This window comes from Cheilinus undulatus, linkage group 17, assembly GCF_018320785.1.
Source record: "Cheilinus undulatus linkage group 17, ASM1832078v1, whole genome shotgun sequence".
Taxonomy (NCBI): Eukaryota; Metazoa; Chordata; class Actinopteri; order Labriformes; family Labridae; genus Cheilinus; species Cheilinus undulatus.
Genome location: NC_054881.1, coordinates 15082439 through 15095042, shown reverse-complemented (window position 1 = coordinate 15095042; position 12604 = coordinate 15082439). Strand labels below are relative to the sequence as shown.

Below are 12604 nucleotides of genomic sequence, written 5' to 3'. Positions count from 1 at the left end.
ATGTCCTGCAATCTTTCAAACTGCAGAGGGTGCAATATGTCTTTAACCTCAAAATGCCAGTTTAAAACATTTTTTTTCAGTAGAGATGTTTTTTTTGTATGCTTTTCTTAATTGAAATGAGAATCACATAAAACACGATGAATACACAAGTCACAATTAATTTGCAATATGAGTCAAGATAATCCCAATCAGTTTAATTTATCTAATATTGTGTTAGTTAAAATACAGAATGATTTATTGCTTGAATTTGTTGAATAATACATACAATAAGAGACTATAAATAATCGCATATTAAATTGCAATCAAAATATTGGGGAAAAAATTGCAAATAGATTATTTTCCTAAATCTTTCAGCTCTATCCAGGTCCGTGCACATATACAAAGATTGCACAGAAAATCTACCACAACATTTTTAGTGATTTTACCTCAGATGGAAAGCCCTAAAATCCCTGAAAATGGTTTCAAACTGGAGAAATTTTATGTAACTACGGATGCCTGGATCAGGTGTTTCTGCTGCAGATATCTGTAAGTTATAAATAAGATTGGCCAACTACAAAACCGATCATATTTTAAGTTTTGGTATAGCAGTTGGTTTAGCCTCTGTCATTTTATTTAGCTTTTTAGCTTATTAAGACATCCTACAAGTGACAGTTGAACCTTTTAAAAGAAGCACAATAGTCATCCTTTCTCAGTCGACAACATGCTCTTGTTCACTCTGTTGAACAGAACAATGCAACACGGAAGGATATTTGAATTACCCGATGTGAGGTCGCATTCATTTCATGTGTAAATAGTGCTGACGGACTAAAAATTAAAATGGAATGGGTCAGACAACATTAACTTAGCGGCATTACACAAATGATGCAATTATTTAATATTGCTAATAAACCAGCTTCACCTCTAAAAAACACTTATTCAAGTTTCTTGACAAAATGTAAATGTCCTTTTCATGAAATTACATTTGAACACATTGTAATGACTTTACCTTCACTTCAGTTATTTTACTTGCTGGACCTTAAATGCATCATAATTTAAATTAAGTCAGCTAATTTACTAACACCTTAGAGCTTATGTAAATTGGCTAACAGACTTTAATCTGCTGGGTTCAACAAGGATTTCAACACTGGATCAATATTTTTAGAAGAGGGATTTCAACACAGCTGTTTCAGTGGCTGACAGCAGGAACAATCACAGCAGATGCAGCAGCAGAGAGGTTCACCGAGTTATTTTCAAGAAGACAGTCGAGTGTGCTGCATTTCAGTTTAGTTGGTTACAGCACAAACAGGCCAGTAATTCAGTTAGGCTTTAAATTAACACAGCTGTGCACACAGATTAATGGAGTATCCTTTTCTACAACATTAATACTCATGAAAAGGCAGAAATTTAAAGCAAGAGTAATATATCACTAGGCTTTAGGGATGCATGATATTGTTTTTTTTTTTTGTTTGTTTTGTTTGTTTTTTGGTTTGACAATATCTGATATGCTGATATTTACAAAATAATTTTGGCTGATACTGATGTCAATGTTATTATTCAAATGGAGTTCAGACCTAAAACTTCAGTCCTTAAAAAACACAATTTAAAGGTTTAGGATGAACAAATTAACAACTTACGGAGGTTAAAACACACTTCAAAGTGTACAGAATGATGATTATCTAAAAAAAAAAACAACTTCAGCTGAAATAGGTCTGTTGGTTCCGCCTGAAACTACACTAACTTATCAGTTAGTACCGCATATATTTACGCTGAAACAGACTGACTTCTATAGCCAAAATATTGGTTGTAAATATCTGCCAATACAGATATTTCACTTTTTAAGCTAATATCTGCCAATACTGATATCATACCAATAAAACTGTGCATTCTAGCTAAATTTAAGCAGGGCACAAATACATAAACAAATCTGTACAAAACTCTTGCAACTTTTGGCAGATGTTTTCATAGATAATTCATAGTAAGATGCTGATTTAAGGGTCACAGTGTCTATAGTTTCTTTGTCTGGGCAAGTGCACACACATACAAAAGTAATGATAAAAAATAAGCATTGTTCAGTTGGTATAACATGACTCTGTGCCACTGTTTTTGTATTCTAAGGAGACGTGCATCCTTTTTCTCCGTAAAATTTCATCCATATGGCTGACACATTTTAAGGTGACACTTCATGCACATTGGTCAAACACATGGGGAGACGTCTGAGGTCAAAAATATCATGTTAAATGGCACTTCAGCCCACTGACTCAAGGATCTTGCCATAAAACCCCCATCTCAAAAGTAATTTGTCAACCAAAGTATGTTAACTATGACAAAGAACTTCTCAGCTTTAACTTGTTAATCATCATCAGTGCCCATTTTTAATTCATAATCAAGCCGCACAATAGTCCATCTTTATCCACATGGAGGGGCTGCTAACATCATCCCCCTGTGCCAGCTCCCTCACTGTGTGCTCACTCAGATGTGCCAACGTGGCCGGATCTTAGGTAGCTGAAGCTTGCCGTACAGCTGTTACCATGGCAACCTGCTCCTCCCTCCAGTGTAACTGATTTATGTCTCACTCATTTTCTTTCTTCCCCCCTTTTACCCCACCTCTAAGTTTTATGCCCAGCTCATGTCTGAAAAATAATTTAGTCACAGAGAAGCTGAGAAGATTTCTCACACAGACCTCATTCTGCTAACAAGATTTCAAGCACAGAGGCGTCGTGTTTTCAGAGGAAGCACTCCAGCCTCTTGTGGATAGATGTAATATAAATGTTGCTATTGGCAGACGTGCAGAAACAAAATCCTCTTCATGATCAGCACAAAGTCCACAGTACAGAAAGAGACAGAGCAACCCTATGAAGGCAACTTTATGAATATTTACCACTTTTAATATCCAGCAGTTATCTGGATCCTCATGAAAAAGACCAAACCAAGAGAGAACGAATGCTAAATGAACAGCAGAATTAACAAACAAAATGTAATAAAGGAATTAAAAGACAATGAGATGAGCAAAAAAAAAAATCTTCTTCCTTGAAATATGAGACCTAAGGTTTAAGCCAAGACTTTCGTTGTCTAAATCATTCACACAGACCACAACAAACTACAGTAGGAGCTCAGACTCTATACATCATACTGAGCAGGTGTTATTAAAAGGTACATACCCGTGTGAATCCATCGTGTTTGCAGCCCATATATCCGTCCCGAGGATGTCAAAGGAACCCTCTCTGTTCCCGTTCTAGAGAAAAGAAAGAAAAGAGTGAGAGGATGTTAGTTAGCGTAGCAATTTACTTTTACAGAGGCCAAAGTCCTAAAAGCAACAGCCTGGGTTTGACTGTGATACAGTACTTTGCTACTTGTCACTTTTCCTTCCCTTTTTAACCTGGTATCCACCTCCAGGTCCTCCTTTAGGTCCTTCACAGTGCTCATTTTGATGCCTAAACTATGAAGGTAGTAGGGGTGTAAAGGTAGATGTGTTCATACTGAAGGCCTCTAGGAGGGTACAAACATGTACCAAAAGAATACAATTGGAGCAAAGCTCATACACAGAGAGGAGAATGAGAGCGCAACCCACACGACAGCACTGGTCTCAATATTCCCAGCTAAAACGCCTCCTGTTTGGGAACGCTTTCCCAGTGAAATACAACAGGGGACAAAGATGAGGACAAGACAGAGGTAGTGCAAACATCATTCAGCAGGTACATTGTTGGCAGCATGTTTACCAGATCAAATAAAACATTTGAAACAGCACCACACAAACATGAACGTTACAGCAACTACGAGAAAAAACAGAGCAATCACAGCTCCTTCTGGAAACTTACGCCTCTTTCTGTCAATTTCTGAGAGGAACAAAGCGATAAAAACGATTTTTAAAGCAGCCAATCTAAAACTTCAAGTTTCTGAGAACAGATGATTTAGGGTTAACTGAATCAAAGTAAAGAAATTCTAATCCTCCACCTTTCAACAAAGTCTCACCAGCCTAGGGCTGGGCGATTATGGCAAAAATCAAAATCACAATCAATTGAACTTTTTAACTCAATTATGATTAATGAACGATTATTCCACCCCCCAACCTCTGACTCTGTCTGCTCTGTAAATATTTGTATAATTTTAAATCAAACAACTGAAAGGAACAGGCTAGGATTAACAATTCATGGTTATTTATTGAAACATTTGAAATCCAAACACACATCAGCTGAAAAGAAAATGTTGTTCATAAAAGTCAAATTTTACCAAGAAAAGAGGAAAAAAATGACATAATTAACACGGCAGGTTTGTGTCGCTTAGAGGCTCTAAATGTCAGTTTCAATTATTTTTTGATTAATTGCCAAGCTCTACATCAGCCCTTTATGAACTTTCCATGGTTTAAGACATTTTCATTGTAACACTGGTGCTCTGGTTTTGTGAATCAAACTAAACCTAAATAAGGTACTTTGGACTGTCGGCCTCAGGAAGGGAGAGAGAGGGACACTGTCACGTCTGCAGCTGGGTCAAAGCACTACAAACAGTTATCCTCAGACTCCAGATGGACCCTAACCTCCTCATCTGCTCAGATGGGCCAGAAAAGTGTTCTCTAACTTTGAAGTAGGGCAAATCGGTTAAAAAAGTAATCCAATGCTGGATAGACGTTAATTAGCACACTTAACGAGCTAACTAACGTTATATTATGAGGGGTTCGAGGTCGACTGGCAAATTTGAAGATTAGAGGACAGGGTATCAGTATTTCAGTATATTAACAAAAATAAATTACCTGATATTTGAAGCATTTTTTCAGTATATCATTCGTTGAAGACCTCCTGGAAGGAGGTTGCAGCATTATTTTTAATTTTGATGTAATTTATTCAGCCTATTTGTCAATTAGATATTTCTTTAAATGAAAGAAAAAAGCTAAGTATGCCTAAGAGCCTAAGCTGTCAATGCTGCAATTTAGACCATGTGTACAGAGGAAGTTTCCAAGGTCCAAATTAAGAAAAAAAAAATTCTGTGTTGTGTTTGACCATTACCCTATCGAAAATGTATTGAAACGTGAAAAAAAAACGAGGTATGTAGCGAGTCGAAGTTTTTCTGAACCATTATACCCCTAAACAAGACGAGACTTATTATAGCTAAAAACAGATCTTTGATGACTGTGGTAAAATCCATCAAAACACATTACATCTGTAGCTCTTGTGCCTCTCATGTTTAAAAAATAGGAATACCAAGGTCTGTAAGGTGTATAGTACACACAGGTATGATTTGGTACCAGATTCAGGCAAACATAATAAACGTTTTAACTAAAACATAATTACTTATCATGGAATTAAAACTGGTTTAGTTTTAAAAATATACAGGACAGAAATGACTAAAATGTGGCTAGAACTAAAGAACATTTCCTCTTTAAGACTACGATTTAAATTAAAAATAGCTGTCACAATTAGCACCAGTCCTTAAGTACAAAGTTCCAAATAAACCAGATTAATCACATGACCCTGGTACTCTATTACAGTCTCCACAGTATGGTTTCTGTCATTTCCTTTACAGGTGTAAAGGCATTAGACAAAGACAAATTGTGTTAATCTATACCTTGGCAGGCCCTTTGTACTGGTTATTTCTTCCTCTGCTGCCAGAGCGAGAGCCAGATCCAGGTCTGGACCCTGAACTAGGTCTAGAGCCTGTACTGCCATTACTGCTGTGATCCCATTCGTCCTGCAGAGATGAGAGAGGAGGTGAAGATGAAAGAATTAGTTTCTTTTTGGGCAAAGTATGAGTAAGGGAAGTTCATAATATTAGCAGAAAAAAAATATTGCATCATATCTGTAGCTCTTTAAACAGACAGCTCATGTACCCTTGTTTGCTTTGTATCTAATTATTCAAGGACTGGTTACAAGTTCCTTATGAATTAATGAATTAAATCAGCCAGTTGCTCATCCTTCATCCCAACTCTACATTTATCTAATGTGCATGACTGAAGTGTAACAGCAAGTAACATTCTATCGCCTTAGTCCAACACACTTGGTTTACACAAATTCACAATGTCCATCTTCTGTTGAGCAGAGATAATCACTTTCTCTTTGGCACCTGTTGAGTTACACCTATTTGTTGACTACTGAACAGAATAGGATGATTTTCAGCCACGCTCAGATATTACTCATTCTGTCCCAATCTCCCATTTACATAGACACAAGCTGAATGCCATGTGTATGGCTCAGTAATAGCAGCCAGTCTCTCAGCTCCTAAAAGCTCTTCATTTACTACCATGTAGACTTCTCATGTCTACTAAACAACAACCAAAATGAGAAACTAGAAAAGCACTTGGAGAGTGCAGACCTCTGTCATTAGCCCTATCTCCCAATAGTAAAGAATCCTTTAAACAAATTCCTTGATCCAGATGGTGATCCAGATCAGTCTCAAAAATTAATCAGTTCTTCCTTATGTCATTTGTGACATTTCCTGAAAATTTCATCAAAATCCATCCATAACTTTTTGAGTTATGTTGCTAACAAACAAACTAACAAACCCTGCCGATCACATAACCTCCTTGGCGGAGGTAAAAAGGAAACCAGCTCTCAAACAGGAGCTGGCTCCTGTCATTCATAGTGCTAGGCTCTTAGAACTGGCGTGCACACAAACACATCACTTTGGTTCAGAACTTGCTGTCTTGAATTGATTTGATTTATTTGCAAAAAACATACTGGTTCATAGAGGCATTCCAGTCAATTGTAAGTGATAGTATAAGAAAGTGGCAGCAATTCAGCCATGAAGCAGAAGACCACATAAAATTGCAGAGTGGGGTCAACAATTTCTAAGGTGCATGGTGCATAAAAGCTGCCAACCCTTAGCTGGTTCCATAGCTGAAGGGTTCTGAACTGTCCCTGGCATTGATGTAAGTAACTGTGAAATTTGGTGGAGGAGGGATAATGGTATAGGGATGTTTTTCACGGTTTGGGCTAGGCCCCTTATCTCCAATGAAGGACAATCTTAATGCTTCAGCATAGCAAGACATTCTGGACAATGCTATGCTTCCAACTTTGTGGCAACACTTTGATGAGTTTGATGCTGGAGAACTTGACTGGCCTGCAGAGAGCCCTGACCTCAACCCCGTCAAACACCTTAGGGATGAACTGGTATGGAGGTTGCGAGCCAGGCATTCTTATGCAACATCAGTGCCTAGCCTCATAAATGCTATCAAGAATGAACAGGCACAAATTCCCACAGAAACACTCCAAAAGCTTGTGAAAAAAGCCTCCCAAGAAGAGTGGGGGCTATCTTAGATGAAATGTTAAAGTAGATGTATGAATAAAATGCCGTAACAGTCCCTGTGTGTTTAGTGATCATGGCCTAATAATTTGCCCTTACAGTGTATGTTGGTGAACACAATGTTGCTGGTAATGACAAGAGGTTTCATTTGGATGCCATGTGTTTTGTTGCTGGTGTTAATAATATTAGAGAAAAAAAAAAACATGACCAAACAATGCCTCTTCACCATGAGCATTCCCTCTAGCACTGCATGGCAGAGCCAATGTGTCCAGTCACTTCATGTCACTTCCTCCAGTCTAGACCTTGCTTCTGTTGTACTTATTCTCAGATAAACGTCACTTTGGACAAAAATACCTGCTAAATGACACCGAGCGTTGTGAGTTATGAACAAAAAATGTATTATACACTTAAACAAGTTACAATTTTTTATATCATTTACACCTCTTCAAATAAAGTAAGTCAGAAACTGTCAAAATGGGAATGGACACATCTGAGCTGAAAATATCAGAAATTGCCATTACCAAATTAAACTTCCTTACATAGCTTCACTAAAATGCAATTTATCTATATTAATACAGGCGTTTTAACTCCAGTCTCTCTTTTTATATCTCATATATGTTTGATTACTGTGCTCTGTATGAGCCTCTCACCCCTGCTGTTTCTCCCTCACCACTCACTTCCTGATGAATCACACAAGGGAGCATTAACACTCATACAGACTGAAAAGTCAGAACACAGCAGAGCACTGCACACACATAGACACATAGGTGTCTGGCAACCTAACTGACTTATTTATGCATTTAGGATTATTCAATTACCGATTCCAGCCACACTTTATCCCATGTTTCTCATTAAGAACACACTTTGTCTGCAACAGCCACAAGCAAGCAGACAAGCTTTGACTAGCTTCAGGGGCTTGTTACAGTCACTTCGAATCATACACCTGAACAGCTGATAGAAGGAGAGATTAATGCAAACATACAGAACTCAGAGCAGGACACTATGCTTAAGTTGTGTGATGCTCTGGAGATCAGATGTCTAGATGAGCAGAGAGAAGACAGGACTACAGAATGAGACTATAAACCTGATCCTTAAGTTCCTACTAACAAGCATTAATGAGCAACTACTGCAAGATAAATCAAAACCAACAAACCTTCTGCTTCAAAGCTCATGGTCACAAGAAGCTGCTTTAGGTTTAGGGTTACTATGAGCACTGAGGGGTTTGGCCATTTTTATTGTTTTTGCCATATAAATGGAAGTTTAACTTAATTTTGATTTTTTTGCCTTAGTTTGTCTTTACCAGATTTATCGATGCCAGCTTTTTTACATCTTCAGGGAAAAAAAAGAGGAGGATTAAATGGAAACTTCCACAAAGGTAAGATGCAACAGTGAATAACAGAGAGGCATGTAGAGAAAAGTGAAGCATACATCAAAGTCTTATACAACAAACCTTTTCTATATGCTGCTTTTTCATGCGATAAAATGTTGCTTATGTCAAAAATGTTTGCTAACAGGGCAATTATTTCAGCAACCATTACCAGTTAAGACAAACATGAAGATTTTTTTTTATATAAAGGTCAAAGACTAGACTTAAACATCAGGATGTTTGACTTATTTACCCCCAACAATGACGTTAGTTTTTCTGATATTATCCAAACACCAATCTTTAACTAGAAAAGCACTCGAAGAGCGCAGACCTCCGCCATTAGCCCTATCTCCCAATAGTGACGAATCCTTTAAAAAATTCCTGGATCCAGACGGTGATCCAGATCAGTCCCAAAATCTAATCAGTTCTTCATTATACCATTTCTGACAATTCCTGAAAATTTCACCAAATCCGTCCATAACTTTTTGAGTTATGTTTCTAACAAACAAACTGAAAAACTAACAAACCTTGCCGATCACATAACCTCCTTGGCGGAGGTATAAAGACCATGAAGCCCTCTTAGGCCGGTCACACACTAAAGAATTTTAAGCCTGATTTGAGCCAAGACTTGCCACCCCCCCCCCCCGACGATCTTGGGGGTGTGTCCAGAGTGGTACTCGTCGCATACAATTATTTGTCTGAAGAATCCTCAAGTGTGTGGTGTCAGCTCGATTGTTTTACTCCTCCAAATCGGGTCAGAGCCTTGAAGACCCCTAATGGTAAATGTCAAGCACGTTTGATATTTACTAATCTAGGTCGTAGTGCCTCTGACGGAGTACTAGGGCTGGGTGGTTATGGCAAAAATCTAAATCATCATTAACTGAACTCTTTTCCCTGATCACGGTTAATGAATAGTTATCCACCCCCCTGCCTCGGTTTGTGCTGTAAATATAAATATACATTTGAAACAAATAACTGAAATTTTGCATATTTTAAAGGTTAATCCATCAATCTCGTGTACTTCCAGAACAAAATTATGTGGCTTAATCTAAAAAAGTCCATTCTCTTTAAACAGTTTTGTGCCGTTGTAGTAATTAAACCAGAGCGGTGCTGACTCCAGTTTGACTGACCATTTTCAAATGAATTTTCCTGGTCTGAACTCCTGATAAAGATTTAAGATTAAACAGATTCTCTTTCCTTAAAAACTGTCATTGACATCAGTTACTGACAATGACATGAGTTACAATTAAGCATCAACAAGGATAATACACCAAAAACTACCACAGACTGTTGTGTTTTAGAAAGAAAGTTACAAAAATGATCATTCCTTTAAATGATCATATTTGTTGTAATAATAAAAATATTTTAAGTTTTATTATTAAAAAAAAAACATTCAACCACGAGGTTGATTATTTTAATCATATATGCTTAATTAATGCTATCTGTTTTATTGGTGTTTTCCACAAAATTAAACAAACATAAACTTGTCTTGCCGCCCCCGTACCGCCCCTCCTTTCTTCATGGACTACACACACAGCAGCTCACCTGTTTCTCACCTGTTCTGCTTTCTTTTTCCCGTGTTTCTGCTTTAGTGTACCATCAGTAACCTTTTTTATTGAAACACCTTTAAACGTGTGTTGTCATTATTTGTTTTCACCTGCGAGTTGATTTAAAACAGCTGGTTTGCACAAGGAAGTATGATGTTTATCAATTCCCGATGAGAATCAGTGCAGGAACTTGACTGACTCTCTTCATACATTCACAAACTAAACGATGGCAGGAGTTGCCGTTTAACAGGAGAGGATGCATTTATAGGAGATATTTGATGAAAAAGTTTCTTTGGGATTCATTAACTAATGTGTGGTGCCCAGATAAGATTATGTTTGGTCAGCGCTGTATATGTATTACCTTGATCATATGCTAAAAGTGACAGGGCAGCCTGTTGTGGAGAGACAGCAAGAGGATATCGACAGACATCCGTGTTTGTTGGTTTTTTATTAATTCACACGGTCATGCAAGGTTGCTGGCAGGTCAGCAGCCGTGTGATCTCAAGTGATCTGACACAGGCTGGCTGAGTTGTCTAGTGTGTGTGTTCAGAGGATTAAAGATGAAAAAGTAGTTCTATAAAATGTCTGTGGTCTCCCAAGTCTTCGTTTCAGATTTAAAAATCATCTAGTGTGTAAATCATCTAGCGTTTGTGGACCTTGGGGAACAGCATTCCAAAGCTTTTCTTTTTCCTCTACAGCTCTTGGGTAGAATCAAAACTGTGCAATGTACAACTAGAGAGTGAACAAAAAGTCCATTCTTTAAGTACTGTATTGGTCAAATTATACCCCCTAACCCCAATGTTTTCAATGTAAAACTAATACAGTCCAGCAGAAAAACGCCCTCCACATCAGCTGTTACTTAAATGTCCTCCCAGTTGAAAACTTTTGGGAACAGCGCTTTGCTCGTAAATGTCACTTCTCCTTCACCTGCCAATCAAAATCAACAATGGTGGAAGTGAAACCGATCTTACTCGTCTTTTTCGTCTTTCTTCAACTTTAAAATTTTTAGGTCTACAGCTGCTGCCCATGTCAGGACAGGATTCCTTTACATTTCCTTCATGTTTTCAGTGTGATATTTCCTTGAAATACAGACATATGAAGCACACAGCTATTTTGAAACAATAATACAGATTCTACAGAGGAAAGGAGGAGTCATTTTTTGTAATGCTGCAACAAGGAACGCTGGTGAGAAGTGTTCTGAAATAAGGTTATAAGTACTGCTAGTGCTAAAAAAGCCAGCTGTGGACACAGGCCCCTATCTCTCTCTTCTCTCTTTCTGCATCTCCCTCTTCTTTTTCTACATCTCCATTTTCTCTCTTCCTGTATCTGCCTCTCTCTTCTTCTCCATTTTCTTGTTCTGCTTGAGGTTTCTGCCTGATACAGGGAGGTTTTCCCCTGCAACTGAAACTTTGCTAAAAGTTGTTTAGTGTTGCGCTATAGGGGAATTCATGTTGGATCGTTCTTAACAAAAATGTAACAGCGTATGGTCTAGACCTGCACCCTTTGTTAAGTGTCAATAACTTTGGTTATGGATTGGTGCCATTAAAATAAAGCATGTCAAAACACGTATTAGTGCTTGGGCAGCATTTCTGATCTGATCCAGTGGGTTGCCATGCCTTTTCCTAAAGGATATCAAACTGTACTGAAAAGCCTTAAGCCTGAGCACAGGTGCTGCATACCTTCATTCCAATGTCTGGTATTCTTACACACTTTCTTGCCATTCTCTTGGAAGCAGCAGCTTTAAGGACAACTGTAGGATTTTCTCTTACTGTGGTCTGTGACTCTTAACATTTTTAAGATGGTATTTTAGGGCATGCAATGTTGCTAATTTATGCACAGTAACACCTTTTTTTCTTGGCTCTTTGACTAAAATTCAATGACTCTGCTGAACTGACAACCATAATCTTCAAATTAGCAACATAGCTCCACCTCAGTTGTTGGCTCAATTGATCAATTTTTGTGCCACTTTGTTCAAGACAATCAGCATGTCTGCCCCTGACATTAGACTGGCCTTAGACATGAGCAGCACATTTACTATGACCCTAACATAAGATGATCGACCCATTTCAGATGCATGTCAAGGAACAAAATCCTGTCTTATATTTGGACCTATTGAAGAATCATTAAGCTGAATGCTGCGTAATAAGCAGAATGCAAACACTTACTGGCTTGAATGAGCCTCTACCCCGTGACGACGTCCAGCTGCCATCTTTCTTGTTGTTACAGTCATCGGTCCACTGAAAAAAAACAAGAAGGGAAAATGTTACAATTATTTATGAAAGTACGTTTTTTTAATATAAACAAACAGAGGTAAAGTAAAGTACCAAACACATCAAGTTTTCTTTTTTTACAGGTTCACATATCCATTACAACAAGACAGTCAGCTATTTCAATGAAGGCCTTAGCCTGTCAGCTTTATTTGGAAGATAAAATCTAGGAACTCTACTAAATATAGCCAGGGCTTTTAACAGAAATGGGACTA

The 12604-nt window shown here is 37.9% G+C and overlaps 1 protein-coding gene across 4 annotated transcripts in view; it reads right to left on the bottom strand.

Moving 5' to 3' along the window:
- The window catches only part of ctif (CBP80/20-dependent translation initiation factor), a 91776-nt gene that overhangs the window by 62310 nt on the left and 16862 nt on the right, over positions 1–12604 (bottom strand). For all 4 annotated transcript variants that reach the window (XM_041811494.1, XM_041811497.1, XM_041811496.1 and 1 more), the window contains exons 3-5: positions 12288–12359; positions 5536–5658; positions 3138–3211 (exon numbers count right to left, since the gene is read on the bottom strand). In XM_041811494.1, the coding sequence (XP_041667428.1) occupies positions 3138–3211; positions 5536–5658; positions 12288–12359 (269 nt within the window). The remainder of the gene's footprint in view (positions 1–3137; positions 3212–5535; positions 5659–12287; positions 12360–12604) is intronic.